General features: G+C 34.9%; 2 protein-coding genes across 7 annotated transcripts in view; one reads left to right on the forward strand and one right to left on the reverse strand.

Moving 5' to 3' along the window:
* Positions 1 to 5,661, forward strand: part of LOC144964163 (FMRFamide receptor-like) — a 69,479-nt gene extending 63,818 nt beyond the window's left edge. For all 6 annotated transcript variants that reach the window (XM_078898109.1, XM_078898113.1, XM_078898112.1 and 3 more), the window contains exon 2: positions 1,263 to 5,661. In XM_078898109.1, coding sequence (XP_078754235.1) covers positions 1,507 to 2,910 — 1,404 coding nt within the window. In that variant the 5' untranslated portion in view covers positions 1,263 to 1,506 and the 3' untranslated portion in view covers positions 2,911 to 5,661. The remainder of the gene's footprint in view (positions 1 to 1,262) is intronic.
* The window catches only part of LOC144964162 (focadhesin-like), a 377,317-nt gene that overhangs the window by 315,854 nt on the left and 45,436 nt on the right, over positions 1 to 16,027 (reverse strand). The window lies entirely within an intron of this gene.

The raw sequence follows: 16,027 nt of genomic DNA on the forward strand, positions 1-16,027 counted from the left end.
ACGCACTTATGATATATTTCTCCGACGAGCATAAAAGCGTATCCAGAAGGAAAAAAATATTATAAATCTGATCATGTTTCGACTTTTATACATATTGATAAAGAATATGAAAAACTCTAGTCAGCATGAAGAATAAAAATTTACCGTTTTCTTAATAGAACCACGATGGACGCCGTTCTGGCGACGTGACATCAGACTATTGAATCCAATTACTGCGTGGATTTGTGGTATGACACTCAGCTTCCGATAAGTAGATCCCAATTTCGAGTTCCACAGTGGCCATACCATAATGAGATGGCTCTTAATGTACTCATTTGTAACATGAGTACCTGACCGGAAATTGTAGGGCCACCTACAAACGTCATGTTTTGTCATTCATGTTAAGTGTAGTTGTTGGCTTGGGATCCCCTTTAAAGTGCTTTAAGAACATTTAGAGGAATATGCACCAAAGAAAAGCTCACGTTTACTACTAGAAGTACTGCTTTTCTAATATAACAGGTCATATAATATTTTGTATTACATGGAAAATAATAATAATAGTGAACGAAAGAATCTCCTAAAGAAAGAAGCTAAAATTTAGTTGCTTTGTCTAATCGGGTGGGGAACAGTGGTTCTTTTATACAGTGGGACTTTTTGTAGCATACGATAAATACTCTGATGAGCAAGATGACATTGGCACATAGTTTTATTTTTATTTAGAAGACACATTTCTTCAGTAGCAGTATCAGTAGTCATAGAAGTAGTAGTAGTAGTAGTAGTAGTAGTAGTAGTAGTAGTAGTAGTAGTAGTGTAGTAGTAGTAGTAGTAAGTAGTAGTAGTAGTAGTAGTAGTAGTATAGTAGTAGTAGTATAGTAGTAGTAGTAGTATGTAGTAGAGTAGTAGTAGTAGTAGTAGTAGTAGTGTTGTGAGTGTAGTATGTAGTAGTATATAGTGTAGTAGTAGTAGTAGTAGTAGTAGTAGTAGTAGTAGTAGTAGTAGTAGTAGTAGTAGTAGTAGTAAATAGGTTTCCTTATGCCCCCGTGCCTGGTCGAGGTCTTCTGTCGAGTATATCCCCTCACTTTGGGGTTCTTTGAAGATTTGTTGATATGTTTTAGTTTAACTGTCATAATTACGAGTAGCTGAAATTACTGGCATCTTTGAAATCCTATCGTACATTTGAGAAGTAACATCATTCCAAAATATTAGCGTAATCTTTCTCTTTCTCAATATTTTGATAGTTTTAATCCAATAAATTGTTTTATTTTTTGCTTTATCTTCCACAGTTATCCCTGAGCAATATAGTGGACCATCCACACAAGAAGTGTTTATGAATTTCAACTGCACTTGAGGTACAAATTTGTCCGCATTTAATTCACATGGAAATGATATACCATACGTGAGGTGTGATTTAGATTATTCGACTCCTCTATGACTTCCTCGGCAAATGCTAACCATTGTTCAGATTCAACACCAATGGATAATCCTGCATGTCAACTAAATTGACTCGACCAATAATATATTGTCAAAATGGCTAATTCAGAAGAAGTGATCCTTCTCGTCAATTTGACCAATTCCCTTTGGCCAACAAATTATGATGACAGCGGTACAACTGCGTCTGACCTGACATCTGCATCACCCAATGTCACAAATACAACCATCAACGAAGACGCTGTCGCTCCTCCTGGCTCAAATATTGAACATCTCTGCATGTGGCTCAAAAGCGAGAGTGCAAATGATTTGGATTACTATCTTAATGGCATCAGCACAGGCGTGGTCATTGCTATGGGAGTTGTGGGTAACTTGTTGGCAATGATCGTCCTGACACGTCGTACAATGAAAACATCTACAAACTGTTTTCTCAGTGCCCTGGCCATCTGGGATACAATAGTGCTTCTAATCTCACTCCTCCTCGTTCCCCTTCCTGAACTGTCCACCACCTTCAAGCAACGTGCATTCCCCTACGTCGTCGTATACGCATACCCAGTCGCCTTGTGTGCCCAAACCGCCACAGTCTGGCTAACTGTGTCGTTTACCGTAGAACGTTACATTGCAGTGTGTCATCCACTTCGGGCAGCGAGGATGTGCAATATTCCAAGAGCACGTGTCGTAATTCTTATTACTTCAGTGGTGTGTGTACTTTACAACGTTCCTCGCTGGTTCGAGTACACACTCGATGAAGCCACAATTAACACAAATGAAACTTGCATTTATCACAAAGGCACAGCCCTGGCAAATGATTCTATTTACCACAAAATATATTTTGGCTGGTTGTATTTCTTGGTTATGTGTTTCATTCCTTTATGTACTCTAGCAGTACTAAACTCATTCCTTACTATGGCCGTGCGAAGATCTCAGCAGCAACGTAAGGATATGAAAGTGCGCCAGTCTCGCGAGAACAACGTGACCATCATGTTAGTATTTGTTGTCATGGTCTTCATAATCTGCCAGGTGCCTGCTTTAATATACAATATGGCATACTCCATCAATATGCCCCACATCATGTCTTCATACGGATGGGGTGTTCTCAGCGACTTCAGAAATTTTCTTGTCACACTCAACAGCGCTATAAATTTCATATTATATTGTGCTCTGGGACAAAAATTCCGCCGAACGTTTGTACGGACATTGTGTCCTTGCCTTGCACAGAAAATGCCGAGTCGGTTTCAGTCTTTCAGTTTCCACCCACAAGCAGAGAACGGCAACAAAAAATCCTTCAATGGAAACGGGGAATATACTAAAATGGGATATAAACCGTGTCGAACAGAGTCCCAGGTATCAAGTTTAAATATGAAGGTTCTTGTCAGACCAAAATATTCGTCAAGAGATTCAACTGATTCCAACGGATCAGCGGGATCACCGGATACTCTCATTTCTAACCCGTATCAAAACAGTCACAAGCGTTTGCTGGTTTCGTCCACCAAGAGAAAATAATACATCATAAACTTCCTGAAACTGATACGATTTGTTTGTTTCTTTAAAAAAAAAACCACCGAAACCAGCTTCTAGAAACACAAGAGAGGTACTTTAGAAAATGGTTCTTTGTTTCATGTTGTATAATATTATAGTACTTGATTTTTGTCTGTAGGAAGATTTCGGTAGAAAGGGTATAAAACATATAAATGTAATCTCCCCAAATTATATAGTTACATATGTTGTCTCACTCAAGGAGGAAATGGAAATGTTTTTTAAAAAACACACCTGTAATATTGCGAACAGAAATGAGACTTTTGTTGATTGAAGTGATTTTGAACATTCTTAAACCTACCAAAGGCCTTCACAATTAAATGAAATTTTATTGAGCTCGATTCAAATGATTATATTATTATTTATTTGTTTCATATATGACATACACATGGATAGAAGATGATGTGATTTTGTATGAAATATGATAAACTTTTGGTATCCTAACGAACTACGAACAAGTAATAGAAAGTCATACAGATGATTGGAGAGATCAGATGAACAAAAATAGGCCCGAACTTGTAACTGAATTGCAGCCTGTATCAAGCTACATAGAAATAATTGTTCAAAGTTGTATCTATAATAAGTTGGTAATGAACAAAAACATCAAGTTGTATAAAAAAATCACTAGATATGACACACCGACATTAAAATGTTAACAAACGTCAACTAAAAAGCTGCTTGTTTGTTAGTATGGTTCGTTAAAGGTCGTGCCCTTTTCTGTTCATCTGATATAATTTTATTTTAATAAAATGAAGAGGAGTGAAATCGATAGTACAGTCGTTATATATCTAAGTTATGTCTGATGTCTGATTGATTCATTAACTTTTCCAAAATATTTGAACAATCTAGGTATTCATTAAAACTGAAGAAAACTACTTCCTATTAATTCATTTGACAATTGACGTGAAACATTTAATTTACTCAAATGATTAATGAATAGATGATTTTAAACAAGTACCAAATAGTTTACTTATTCATGCTATTCATTCTTCCAAAGTAAAAAAAATAAACATAACAATTTAGTGTCAAAAAAGATTCACAGTGATACTAAGCTGCTAGAAGCCGTGGACTGTAAAAAGTAATAAAAATCAAAAATGAATAAAAGATCTTCAAAAAGAACAAAATACTAATGACGGAACATTTCTGGGTCAAAACTAGACGTCTATGATTCATCCAACAACAACAGCAACAATAAATCAATGAAAACAAACATTACTAAAAAAAATACCAGATCGACGGAAGAACTACCTTTGATCTGTTGGTTTTAAAGTAATGGACTTGTTTTCATTGATTTTGTTGTTGGCTGAAGTAGGGAGTTGAGCCCGACACGTTCCGTGTTTGGTATTTTGTTCTTTTAAAAAATATTTTGTAATCATTTTTGTTTGTATAAAGACGGATCAACAAAACGAGCGGTAAATGGTCTGATTACTGCCAGCAAGTCCAACATAAGTATTTATTAAAATGATCCAGCAACCCTTTACAGACAAGACAATTCCATTCTATTGAAAAGTCGAGAACTTGAAACCATCACAAATTTACCACATGATCAACCGGTGCAGATCAAAATATAAGTCTTCTTTGTTTATCTATAACTTGTGTCCAAGATAACTGCCTGTTTTGAAATATGATTTAGATAGATATTTTGCATACTTTATCGAATCAAATTGTCATTATCATTAAAAGCTCAGTTTCATTCGTAGGTTAGCACTGTTCAAGCACAGATCTATGATTTTTACTTTGATAAAGTATTGAGCCAGACACGTCTAACACAATACAACTCGGGTGTATTCATATCCAGATAAGATTAACAAATCACTATTAATCTATTTTGAGTTAACATTTGGATATCAAGATCCACATACAAAATATTTCATTATTGCCTATCTTCCACGTAGTCTTGTATTTTTAATCCAAACTAACTATATTGATCATAGGTATAACCATATAAATGACTATATTTATACGCGGCAATACGTGATAATTTCCTATTCTGGACAATTCCACAACTGTCTACCTTATTTGAAAATTCGTCAATTAAATGCAACGATAAATTTTTGGACAAAGATCATCTCGAACTTTATTGTCTTGACTTTTATCTTTTTAAAATTACATACAAACATATAAACGCATACGTATAATCATTTTTTAAAAATACTATCAAAATCAAAACAATTATATAATGGCCTGCAAAACAATGATTCTCAACTTCATATAAACAGGCTCGGAATTGAAACTTGTTGACATTTAGTGACAAGTTGGGATAATTTTAGATATTGGAATGTAAAGTTTTCAGACCAAAATGAAAAAAGTACGACAGTGTGTTGTATTCTTTCGATTCTAATACATTTTTTTAATTTAGGGGCTTTCCGTAGAATATTTCAATACATTCATTGGCACCAGACATACATTTCAATCTTAGCCTCTACTTTTAAATACTAATCGGGTGTCGTTTTTAAAAATATTTTATGAGTTATGAGACGCAAAACAAAATCATAATGATCCATATGCCCGTGCTAATCGGATTTGTGGATTTTCCCTGTGTCATTGTTAAACTGAATTTTAGTTATTTATGTTTCTCTCATCATGGAGACGCTGCATATTCTCAGCATTGAATATAATAATTTAATAATCCTTTCATAATCAAGTATGTGTATTCACTCAGTGAGATTATTGTTGATTCGTTGATTTTCATTCAATACAGTTTTACATGAACAGAGAGTGCATGTGTTTGGTTGACGTTTGTGAAATACAAAGTTGCTTAAATATTGGTGAGACTACCAATTGTAATCAACGGACCCAATAACCAAAGAAATAGCATTACGGACAAACGACAATGGTGTCGTAAACTGAAAAAAGCACCTCTTTAAACATATTGGCCAGGAAAAGAAAGTATATAATACGATTAAAAATACGATACGTTGCCCAAGACTCTTAACCAGTTAACTGTCGTACTCTGGAAAGATACGTCATGATATTGGCCAGAATTTGGCCAGAAAACTCGTCCTTCAAAGATCGATCGATTTAAATGACCCTTATTTCGAAAAAAAAAAAAAACTCTCAAATCTGGGATCTCGCGAGTGCAGCAGTTAACTGGTTAAACTTAGGATTCGAAGTCTCAGGATGGCTCGGGTTTAAGAATGTTTGACAAATTTGAGCCACTTTAATCGATCGATATAATATGGAAAATAGTTTTTCTTCCGAAATGTAAAAAAGGCGTATTGTCAGTGTTCGGGAGGAAACTTTAAAGTTTCGTTTGCTACAAATGGCCATTAAATCGGATGCCTGGATGTTCTGATTATTTAATACGGTCAGTATACTAAAGACGGCGCCAGACTGGAATGTTTAAAATTCTAATTTAACAAGTTTTATTAAGCAGATTTGATAACATGGAAATGCACATTGACATTAATACTAATACTCAGTCAGACCGACTCAGTCGATTTATTTGAAGAAAAAAAAAACTAGAGCATTTATATTGCGCAATATCCAATAAATGTGCTCAAAGCGCTTTTCAAAGGGTCCCTGACCAACAGCAACACGTAACAAGTAGAACGAGACATGTCGCCTGTTAGGCGATATTACAATTTTTTCCGACAGAGACAACGCTGTTGACGGCCAGGTACTCATTTTACACCCGAGTACGGTGAGAGCAAGTGAGCAAAGAGTCGTTTCCAAGGACTCAACTATGCGCCGAGCGAGGCTCGAACCCAGGACCTTCCGATCCAAAAGCGAGTGTCATACCGCAAGACCACATAGCCGCGCAAGAAGTGCAGATGCCGGCCCCTACCCCTCGATGAACAAGACCTATACTATTATTTCTATTACTTTCCCCTCATCTTAATTGTAATAGAATCATTAATTTAGTGTAAAGGACAATATTTTGGGGCAAAGATAAAAGACCACCACAACTCCTGATTTTTCTTTTTAAAGAAAGCATTCTTACGTGTTTTCTTATTTATTTTTTTTTTTAATTCCAAGGTCAAAACAGAATTATTTTTTTTCAAAATTACAGCCTTTAAAAACAAATCACAATTGGTAAAAATAAGTGAAACCTGGGTAAATACATAATGGCAATAAATATCATGTATATCTCAGTACAAGGAAATACTAAAATACATGAAAACGTAGGCCTTGAGATGAATTAACAAACAAAAATGTATAATAACAGCAGCTGTGAACGTTTCGGTTTCAAATATTTTTAAAAACCATTTATAAATTAAATAACCATTCTGCGGGGACTTCGTAGGGGGAGGAGTCTAAACTTTTAAAATGTAAAATTAATCTTTAACGTTCAGTGACAGCTTAACTTTTGGTTTTAAAAATCCAAAGGGATATATAGATAGTATGCCGATGACGTCATTCCGCCTTTGTTATTGTTTTTGCCATCCGCGTTTGTGAGTTGTTCTCACTAAACTGTATTAACCAGACTATAAAAGTTCATGGTTACACATAGTTTGTGTGTTGGTCCGTTATACTTCCGGATGGCAATGTTGTGAACTCCTTGGCCGAGCGCATTCTATCTATAGTTTGTATTTGATTTTCACTTACTCTTCACTGAAAGAGTCGATAACAAGGACATTTATTATCAAATAATGTAATAGGTCTTTTCTGTAAACATTTAGTCGGGTGGAAATTTTCCTTCTCATGAAATTTCTGTAATTGAAAAATGGGTCTATCTCGTGCAAATAGCAACTCGCTCCATGTGGGCATATCTGTATACGTAATGAGCTGATCAGGCTGTCGCATGAGACGTGTTTAATAAACAAAATGTGGACATTAAATTAGTTACTAAACTTAGCAATTATCCTATCAATTTACAGTAGTTGATTCGAAAATTATTTCCTAGACCAATAAATCACTTTTGCGTCCTTGCCCATTCCGGGTCAAGGCAATGCCTCGGGCATAGATGAATGTTGAATGCTTTTTAAAAAATAATCAGTTGCACACTGATGATATAAAAATGAAGCAGTGGAATTTCGAGTATCTAACTTCTAATATCAAGCTTCTACCACATTTTAGCATGAAATTAAATTAAATGATTCAAGTTAAAATGTGACGTATGGCTGACGTAACTTGCCGTGCTATTTTCCCAATAGATTGGACTGATCAGATTTGGTCTGTTCGTGAGTAATTGGATTCAATAGTCTGATGTCACGTCGCCCAGCAATGGCGGCCATAGTGGTTCTAAACAAAGAAAATCGGTACTTTTTATTCTTCATGCTGGCTAGAACTTTTCATATGTCTTGTGATCAGAATGTGTAAAAGTCAAAACATGATCAGATTTATGTTTTTTCCCCTCTGGATTCGCTTTTATGCTTGTGGAGAAATATTTCATAAGGGCGTGCGCCATTGTTCCCGATAGTTTAGAGCCAGTTACTAAGTTACCATGCGTCATTACGAGGGAAGTGACGTTACGACTGTTGAAGCGTATTGGTCATATACTATGTATTGCTGGTTGGGTAGATAGAAGTACATCGATGCTGGATTTTGATGGCCTTTTATTCCTATCTTGGTTTCATCATAGGCTGACACAGAGCAAAAAATAACGTCACAAAAAGAAAGTAAACAGTGAGTTGTATTCAACAGTTCAACCAATGGGATCATTTGTTACTTTGAGCACTTTTCATTTTCTTCTGGTGGTCGTCGCATTGTATTGTGACGTTATTTTCAGGGAAGTGAAAGGCGATCAGTTAACGAGTTCGGTGAACTCCTCCTGTTATAGATAGAACGAAACTGACGCCATTCATCTCTTTATTATTGTTTTTAGCAAGCTATTTTTATGAGTAGTTCTTACTAAAGTGTATCAATCAGACTATAAACGTTTAAGGTTACACATAGTTTGTGAGTTGGTACATTATATACGGCTGGCAGATGTTGTGAGTAAAATCTCTTAACGCACAGCATCAATAATCATATGATGGTAAGAATAATTCGTTGTTTTAAATAAGAGTCAGCACCGCCATTAAAGAGTTAATTTTCATGCTGAGTTCGGATTGATATCTCATGATGGTCAATTTTGTAATAATTGATCAACTACAATCATTGTCGCATCAACAAAATTATGATTAAAATATTAAAAATGAGAAAAAAAAAAAAAGAAATGTTACGGGCTTCAACTTCCGCTGTGCCAATATGATTCTGTAACTTCGTATTGATCTCGAAACTAATTAAGCGTAACTGAAATGTTATTGGTTTGTTGTGTATATATATATGTTTTTGGTTATGAATGTCATTAACACCAATTTGATGACATGGAAATAAATGATTATATTTTTAAAATCTCTATGAACTCCGTGTACTGATAACAATAACTGGTATGGCCTCTTGTTGTTAGGAACGTATTTTTAATTAAGATAAAATATTGTCTATTAAATCAAATGTTAAATTAAGCCATTGCGATATTCGTTATCTATCGGACCTGTAAATATGCACCTGGTGTATAAATAAGTCTTGAAATGGCCTTGGTGTAATCGATCTTTTTCATTTCGTTGTTTTTCTTGTGGGGAGGGAGGTGGGGGGGGGGGGGGGGGGGGGGAGCGGAAAGGGGTAATGATTACATTTGTTGTGCTGTGCGGGAGGTGGGTGGTGGTAGATGGGGGGGGGGGGGGGGGGGGGTGTTCTTTTTGTTTTTGATTTGTTGTGAGTTTGTTGATTGTTTTTTGTTGGGGGGGGGGGTTGTTGTTTGGTTGTTTTTTGTTTTGTTTTGATTTGTTTTTGGATTAATTTTTTTTTTCTTTTTTTTTTTTGGGGGGGGGGGGGGGGTCTGCCTTTTATAATTTGTAATTCTGATTTTGTTTTCATTGCTGAATTGTTTTATTTTGATGCTACGTAATCATGACGTGTATGGTGTACTGGAGACAATTTTGCGTTGGTTTGACTGTTGTTTTTTTTTTTTTTTTTTGTAACCAAGAATGAGACCACAATGAGTTGGGTTATCAGATATGTACATAAGTGGGTTAACATGATCACTAGAAATGAAATCATCAATAAATGTTTTTGTGACAAGACATTGGGCCTTGGTATCCACGGTATGCACGGCACTTGACATCGTTAATCTCACTTATCATTGGACCAGGCGTAAGGCCATCCAGAAATCATTTATTTATGACTAAACAATTTAATAGATCTGTCTGTCCCTTGTGTTCTCATCGCTAACATGCATTAAAACGCGGCTGCGGAGTCTGAGATGTCCTAAAATGTGTAAATAAACAAATACACATTAAAAACTACTCGTCATCCAAATTAGCCACAGACACACCGAAACAACTAGTTAATAAGACCATACACAAACCACAAAGCTGTGGACCCCACATTATACATGTCTCGACTGACGAAATGCAAGAGCATCTATAATCTAACAATGAAAGTGGATTTTTTCCACCTTTTATATCAAATGTTCTTACCCAAAAAATGATCGAGCACCCTTTACAAGTATATGTACCTTCCAAGTCTTATATATTTTTAATAGGAGAAAACCGAAGTAAGAGTCCGCAGTCAGTCGACTTTATCTACAAACACATACAAAAGAACATAAACAGAAATAGATGCACAAACACACACACTCTCACAGAGAGAGAGAGAGAGAGAGAGAGAGAGAGAGAGAGAGAGAGAGAGAGAGAGAGAGAGAGAGAGAGAGAGAGAGAGAGAGAGAGAGACAAACACAAATATTATATACAAACACGCGTACCCTAAATTAAGCACAAGTTTGAATGAAAACTACTCCTATTATTTAAAAGATGGAATTAGTTTGCTGAAGGAATGTCAGAGTGTAACTTGTAAAAAGAATTTGTTATCAAAAGCGATAATATAAGAACTCCTCTAACCATGTCATAACACGAGATGACGGGTCGGTGAGATGATTACCTTGAAACAAAACAATGTTGAGCAATGGCAGTCTCATCTTACTTTTCAGAATTATTATACTTGTAGTGAGAGTGCGAACAAGTGAGATTATTGGTTGTGAATGACAAGAATGTGTCCTGTTTTCACGAAGAGTGAAGAGCAGCTGAGAATAGACTCCAAGATTTAAAAAAAAGGTGTTGTATTCGTGTTTAATATTATGCTGAATCGTAAGGCATTTAAAATGTTGAAACAATGAAATAAAAGTACGTTTATCACATTAAAAGGATTGATAGTTGTTTTATTTCATCAACATGCATTCTTGGAAACCGACGTGTACTTATTTTCAGGTTTGATAACCCAAATTGCTATGGGCTCGTTGTTGTAACATACAGGAATACTATCAAACGAACGCAAACTATTGTCAATTACAACTATGTTAAACCAAGACCATAATTACTTTAGGTTATCAATCCTGCAAATATGTACACGTGGGTAGAAACCGATTCGATCTATCCGGCATTCTACATCAGGATGAGGCGGGCGCTGGAAAATGAACGTGCAGCGAAAATGATCAAAAATATGATGTTCTTTTCCATTAACAAAATAGGCTAGATAGGCCATATTCTTTCCCATCAAAATAAATTTAACCCAATTTTGATAACTTTGATTGTGTATTCAATTTTCAGCGCCGAGTTTACTCCTATCTATATAATGCCATTGAATGTAGAGGACCATATGATATAATATCATATTATAATATTCAAGCCTTCACAAATTTGATTCCATCCTATAAACTATGGCCAACAAATCGAACAGGTATTATAATATTATACTGGCTAAAGTTCTACCACAATGCTATTATGGCAGTTCGCACGTTTGCTATTGTTATATTTTTATTCTTGCAAGCCTGGGTTTGTTTTAAAAAAGGTTACAATTTCTACTTTACAGCTCTTTATAACTCGGCTCGATTAGATTATCTTTTTAATGAATTGGTGGTAAATTGCTTTATTCCTATCATCTGACATATAAAATCTATAGGAAACCAATACCTGGTACAATATAAAATTTAGTAACACTTTACCTCTGTAATTCCCCCCCCCCCCCCCCCCCCCCCCCCAACTAGTCCACACCACCAGGGAATGTTACAGATATTAGGATAAAAGGCGACAAATAGGGGCAGATTGTTACGGTGTTTGGCGACCTTTTTTGTAAACACCATTATACGTTAATGAGTGCATCTGATAAATTATGAGACCAATCGCTTCTAAACGGTCGTATGACAAGTTGAACCTTACGATTTTAGAATATGAGTTAGAATAAGTGGTTTCATTAAGATCTGTAGGTTTTCTTTATTAAATTTTGAAAAGCCAAATTTTCCAAATTAAGATCATTTTAAACTCTTTTTTTTTTCTTCGTATGGCCATTCCTACATAATGCAGATTGACTGGGTGGGTCACACATAGGACTGTGAGGCATTGAGTCAAACGGGGCAATACGGAATGGGATCTTAGCTAGTCTATGCTACAAATTTCAATATTTCTTAAATTCCTGCGTGAGGCCTAAATATTTAATTATATTTGATTTGCTAGAGCAATATCTCAAGTAATTCACCTGCCACCCTGAGACTATGTGCAGAGGTTTTATCGAGCTCAGTCTCGATGAGCTTAACATAGACCTTGTTTTAACAACAAGACTCAATTGTTCTTCATGCATTAATCTTTGGCAAGTTAATTGATTATGTAAGCGCTGAAGACATGTTGCTTTTTTTTATTTCTGTATTTGAGGTTCGTCTATCTTCTTTCCCATCAAAATAAATGTAACCCAATTTTCATAACTTTGATTGTATATATTCAATTTTCAGCGTTGAGTTTCCAACATACAATCACATGAAAACTGGATGAAATGTATTCTGAAGAGAATGAATATAGACTAGCCTATTATTTTTAATTGAAAAAAAATATTTTTGATCGAATAAAATAGCAAATCAAAGTAGACAAATTCTTGACCTGAAGTGATGTCTTGTAACATGGGATTAAGACTGACAGTCCTTTTCTAGCACTATGATAAGAACATTTACAATTTGTATACATTTCTTTTATATAGCTTCTTGGACCGATGACTTTTTAGTATAACCAAATGCTGTATTGAAACCAAATAAGTTATCAACTTAATGCAGTTCCTTGTAAATATTTGAGTTCTTTAAAAATATTTTATTTATTGCTTCTTTTTGAGGTGTTAGTTGACTTATTCATATTCGATTATCTTTTCTAAAAAACAGTGGTCCCAAACTACACATGACCATAATAAACACCCTTAGGTAGAAGCTTGAAATACCGTTTTGGTAACAAAATGACCAATTATGGCATTAATAATTTGATCTCTGGTTTGGAGAACCAAGTCAAATTTATCATATCAATATCAACCCGAGCAAGGGTCACTGTACTTTCCACATTGTTGAAAAATGGCAGCTTGGTAAATCATTGCCATTTCTGACTCGGCTTTGGTTTGTTTTGTCCATTAAGACGAGTGTCATACCACTATATCACACAGCCACATACACACACACATATATATATATTTATATATATATAATATATATATTTATATATATATATATATATATTATATATATATATATATATATATATCAAAAGACCAACATACAAATGTATAATAACATTTTACATTGAGGGATTAAACAAGATTTGCAGAACCCTTTCTCTCTGTCTCTCTCTCTCTCTCTCTCTCTCTCTCTCTCTATATATATATATATATATATATATATATATATATATATATATATATATATATATATATTTATATATATAACTGGATCTTGAAAAAATCTTGTGTAATCCCTCATTTTTTAAATTAGTCAACGGAAAGCCGCTTTACGTCTAAATTCGATAAAATAATCTTGGTCTCATTTGCAACATTTCCCATATACTCGCATAGATTATTTAATAGGGATTACACAGCAACAAGCTTGATTTTTTAAAAATCGAGTATCGAGTTTGGTTATTAAAAATGGATGTTATGTCGTAAAATGATTTTTTATTCCACTGGCTGCCTTGATCGAAATATCCTGTGAAAACTTATAAGCCGCTATGGTATCCCCACTAAAATATTTTTACTAATACAAAACATTTACGAGGGAATGGCATATTACGGAGTCTTACACGGTGGAGAGTAATCAGAAAGTTTTGAAGTCAAACCTGGAGAACGCCAAGGTTGTTTGTTTGCTTTCGGTTAAAGAAGAGAAGAAGAAGAAGAAAAAGAAGAAGAAGAAGAAGAAGAAGAAGAAGAAGAAGAAGAAGAAGAAGAAGAAGAAGAAGAAGAAGAAGAAGAAGAAGAAGAAGAAGAAGAAGAAGAAGAAGAAGAAGAAGAAGAAGACGAAGAAGATCACGATGATGATTGTTATCAGGTTTGGTAAGTGTCAATATTTGGATTACCCCCTATAAATTTGATTTCTATTCGACTTTTTAATACACTGAGCAACAAAGGACATCCTTTTTTTTAGTCAATCAATAATAATACTTTCATGTTTCCTGTTTCGAAACGACAACTCACCATTTTACTGAATAATAACCGGCACGAAGCGGGTCAAATTAAAACCACCCCCACCCCCTTTCTTCCTACTTCTAACTTGATGGTCAAGGACACCCGGGTAGTTTCGAGTGACATTGAGAGTAGAATGTCCATGTCACGTTATGATCTATTTGATAAATTAATGGTCGGAAGCATGACGTGGTCGGAAGCAAACTGGGTGTGTGTGTGTGAGGCCATTATCCTTGTCCCACTGGAGAAACGGATACCCTCATCACTTATTACATTGCTGATTACGCAGAAATCAATGAAGGACAAGTATTCAATTATATAACAACTAGTAAAAAGCCCGCAATTTCGCGGGGAAAGAACTATTTTCATTCGATACTGTACTCACCATCATTTAATAAGGGCAGATTGGTAAACAACGTTGTCTGTGTAATTTGGTATATCTTCGGTTGATTTATCTGTGTGGCCCAATAATATATTATATTCCCTCAACTAACCCCAAGAAAAAATTAAACCTAGTACCTTTAATTAACCCCAATAGGAAAAACAAACACCCTAGCACTTTAATAATACTTATGACTAAGCCTAATAGGAAAAAAAATCATCCGATCTCGAGCTAACCCTAATAGAAAAAATCATGACAAATTGGATAAATAAACGCCTGACAAAAGATCAAAGGTGGAAATACAAATTTAAAGAATACTGGGGATGTAGGAGCTTTCGGAATGTCTCCCCTTTACTTAACTTATGGAAAAACAAACTTCCTAGCACCTTTAATAAGACTTATGACTAACCTCTCGAGCTAACCCTAATAGAAGAAAGAAAAAAAAACAAATCTCGGACTGCTTTGCACTACCTTTCAATTTTTAACAAATCAAAATGGCGGCTGAAAATCAAAACAATGGTCAAATTAAGAAATTTTAAACTTCCACAAATCTATCAAGGTTTGTTCTATAGTTTTTTTTAAATACTTCTAGATATAATGACAAATTGAATAATCAATGCCTGACAAAATATCAACGGTGAAAATACAAATTTAAAGAATACTGGGGATGTAGGAGTTTTTGGAATGTCTCCCCTTTACTTAACTTATGGAAAAACAAACTTCCTTGCACCTTTACTAAGACTTATGACTAACCTTAATAGAAAAAGAAATATCCTCGATCTCGAGCTAACCCTAATAGTAAAAAAAGAATCAAAATGGCGACTGAAATACCTTCATGTGATCAAGTGAATAATATCACTATGAATGCCACGATTTGCTGAAAAATGCCAACACCCACACATACATGTATACACCACACACAACACACACACACAAACACAAACACACACACGCACACACACACACACACACACACACACAAACATACACGCAATTAGAACATACATAACAACACTGATCACCGCTAAATCAACAACACAACGGAAGTAATAATAATACTTGATGTCATAAATAGATGACGCAAATCGACAACTTTTTACAGTGTCAAAATTAGTTGATTTTGGGAGTCAAGTGTCGTCGTTGGTACATATTTTATGATATCTGTTTGACTCAACGAACTCTCAAACTGACTTTAAATTATAAAAGGAAATCAAGTTATCTGTTTATCTATCTGTAAAAAATACATTTCTAATTTTCAAATCTTTCAGTAGAGTTGTGCGCCGTATCAATTTTTTTATTGAC

The sequence above is a fragment of the Berghia stephanieae genome, chromosome 2, assembly GCF_034508935.2.
Source record: "Berghia stephanieae isolate SIO BIC M18660-M18661 chromosome 2, UCSD_Bste_1.3, whole genome shotgun sequence".
Classification (NCBI taxonomy): Eukaryota; Metazoa; Mollusca; class Gastropoda; order Nudibranchia; family Aeolidiidae; genus Berghia; species Berghia stephanieae.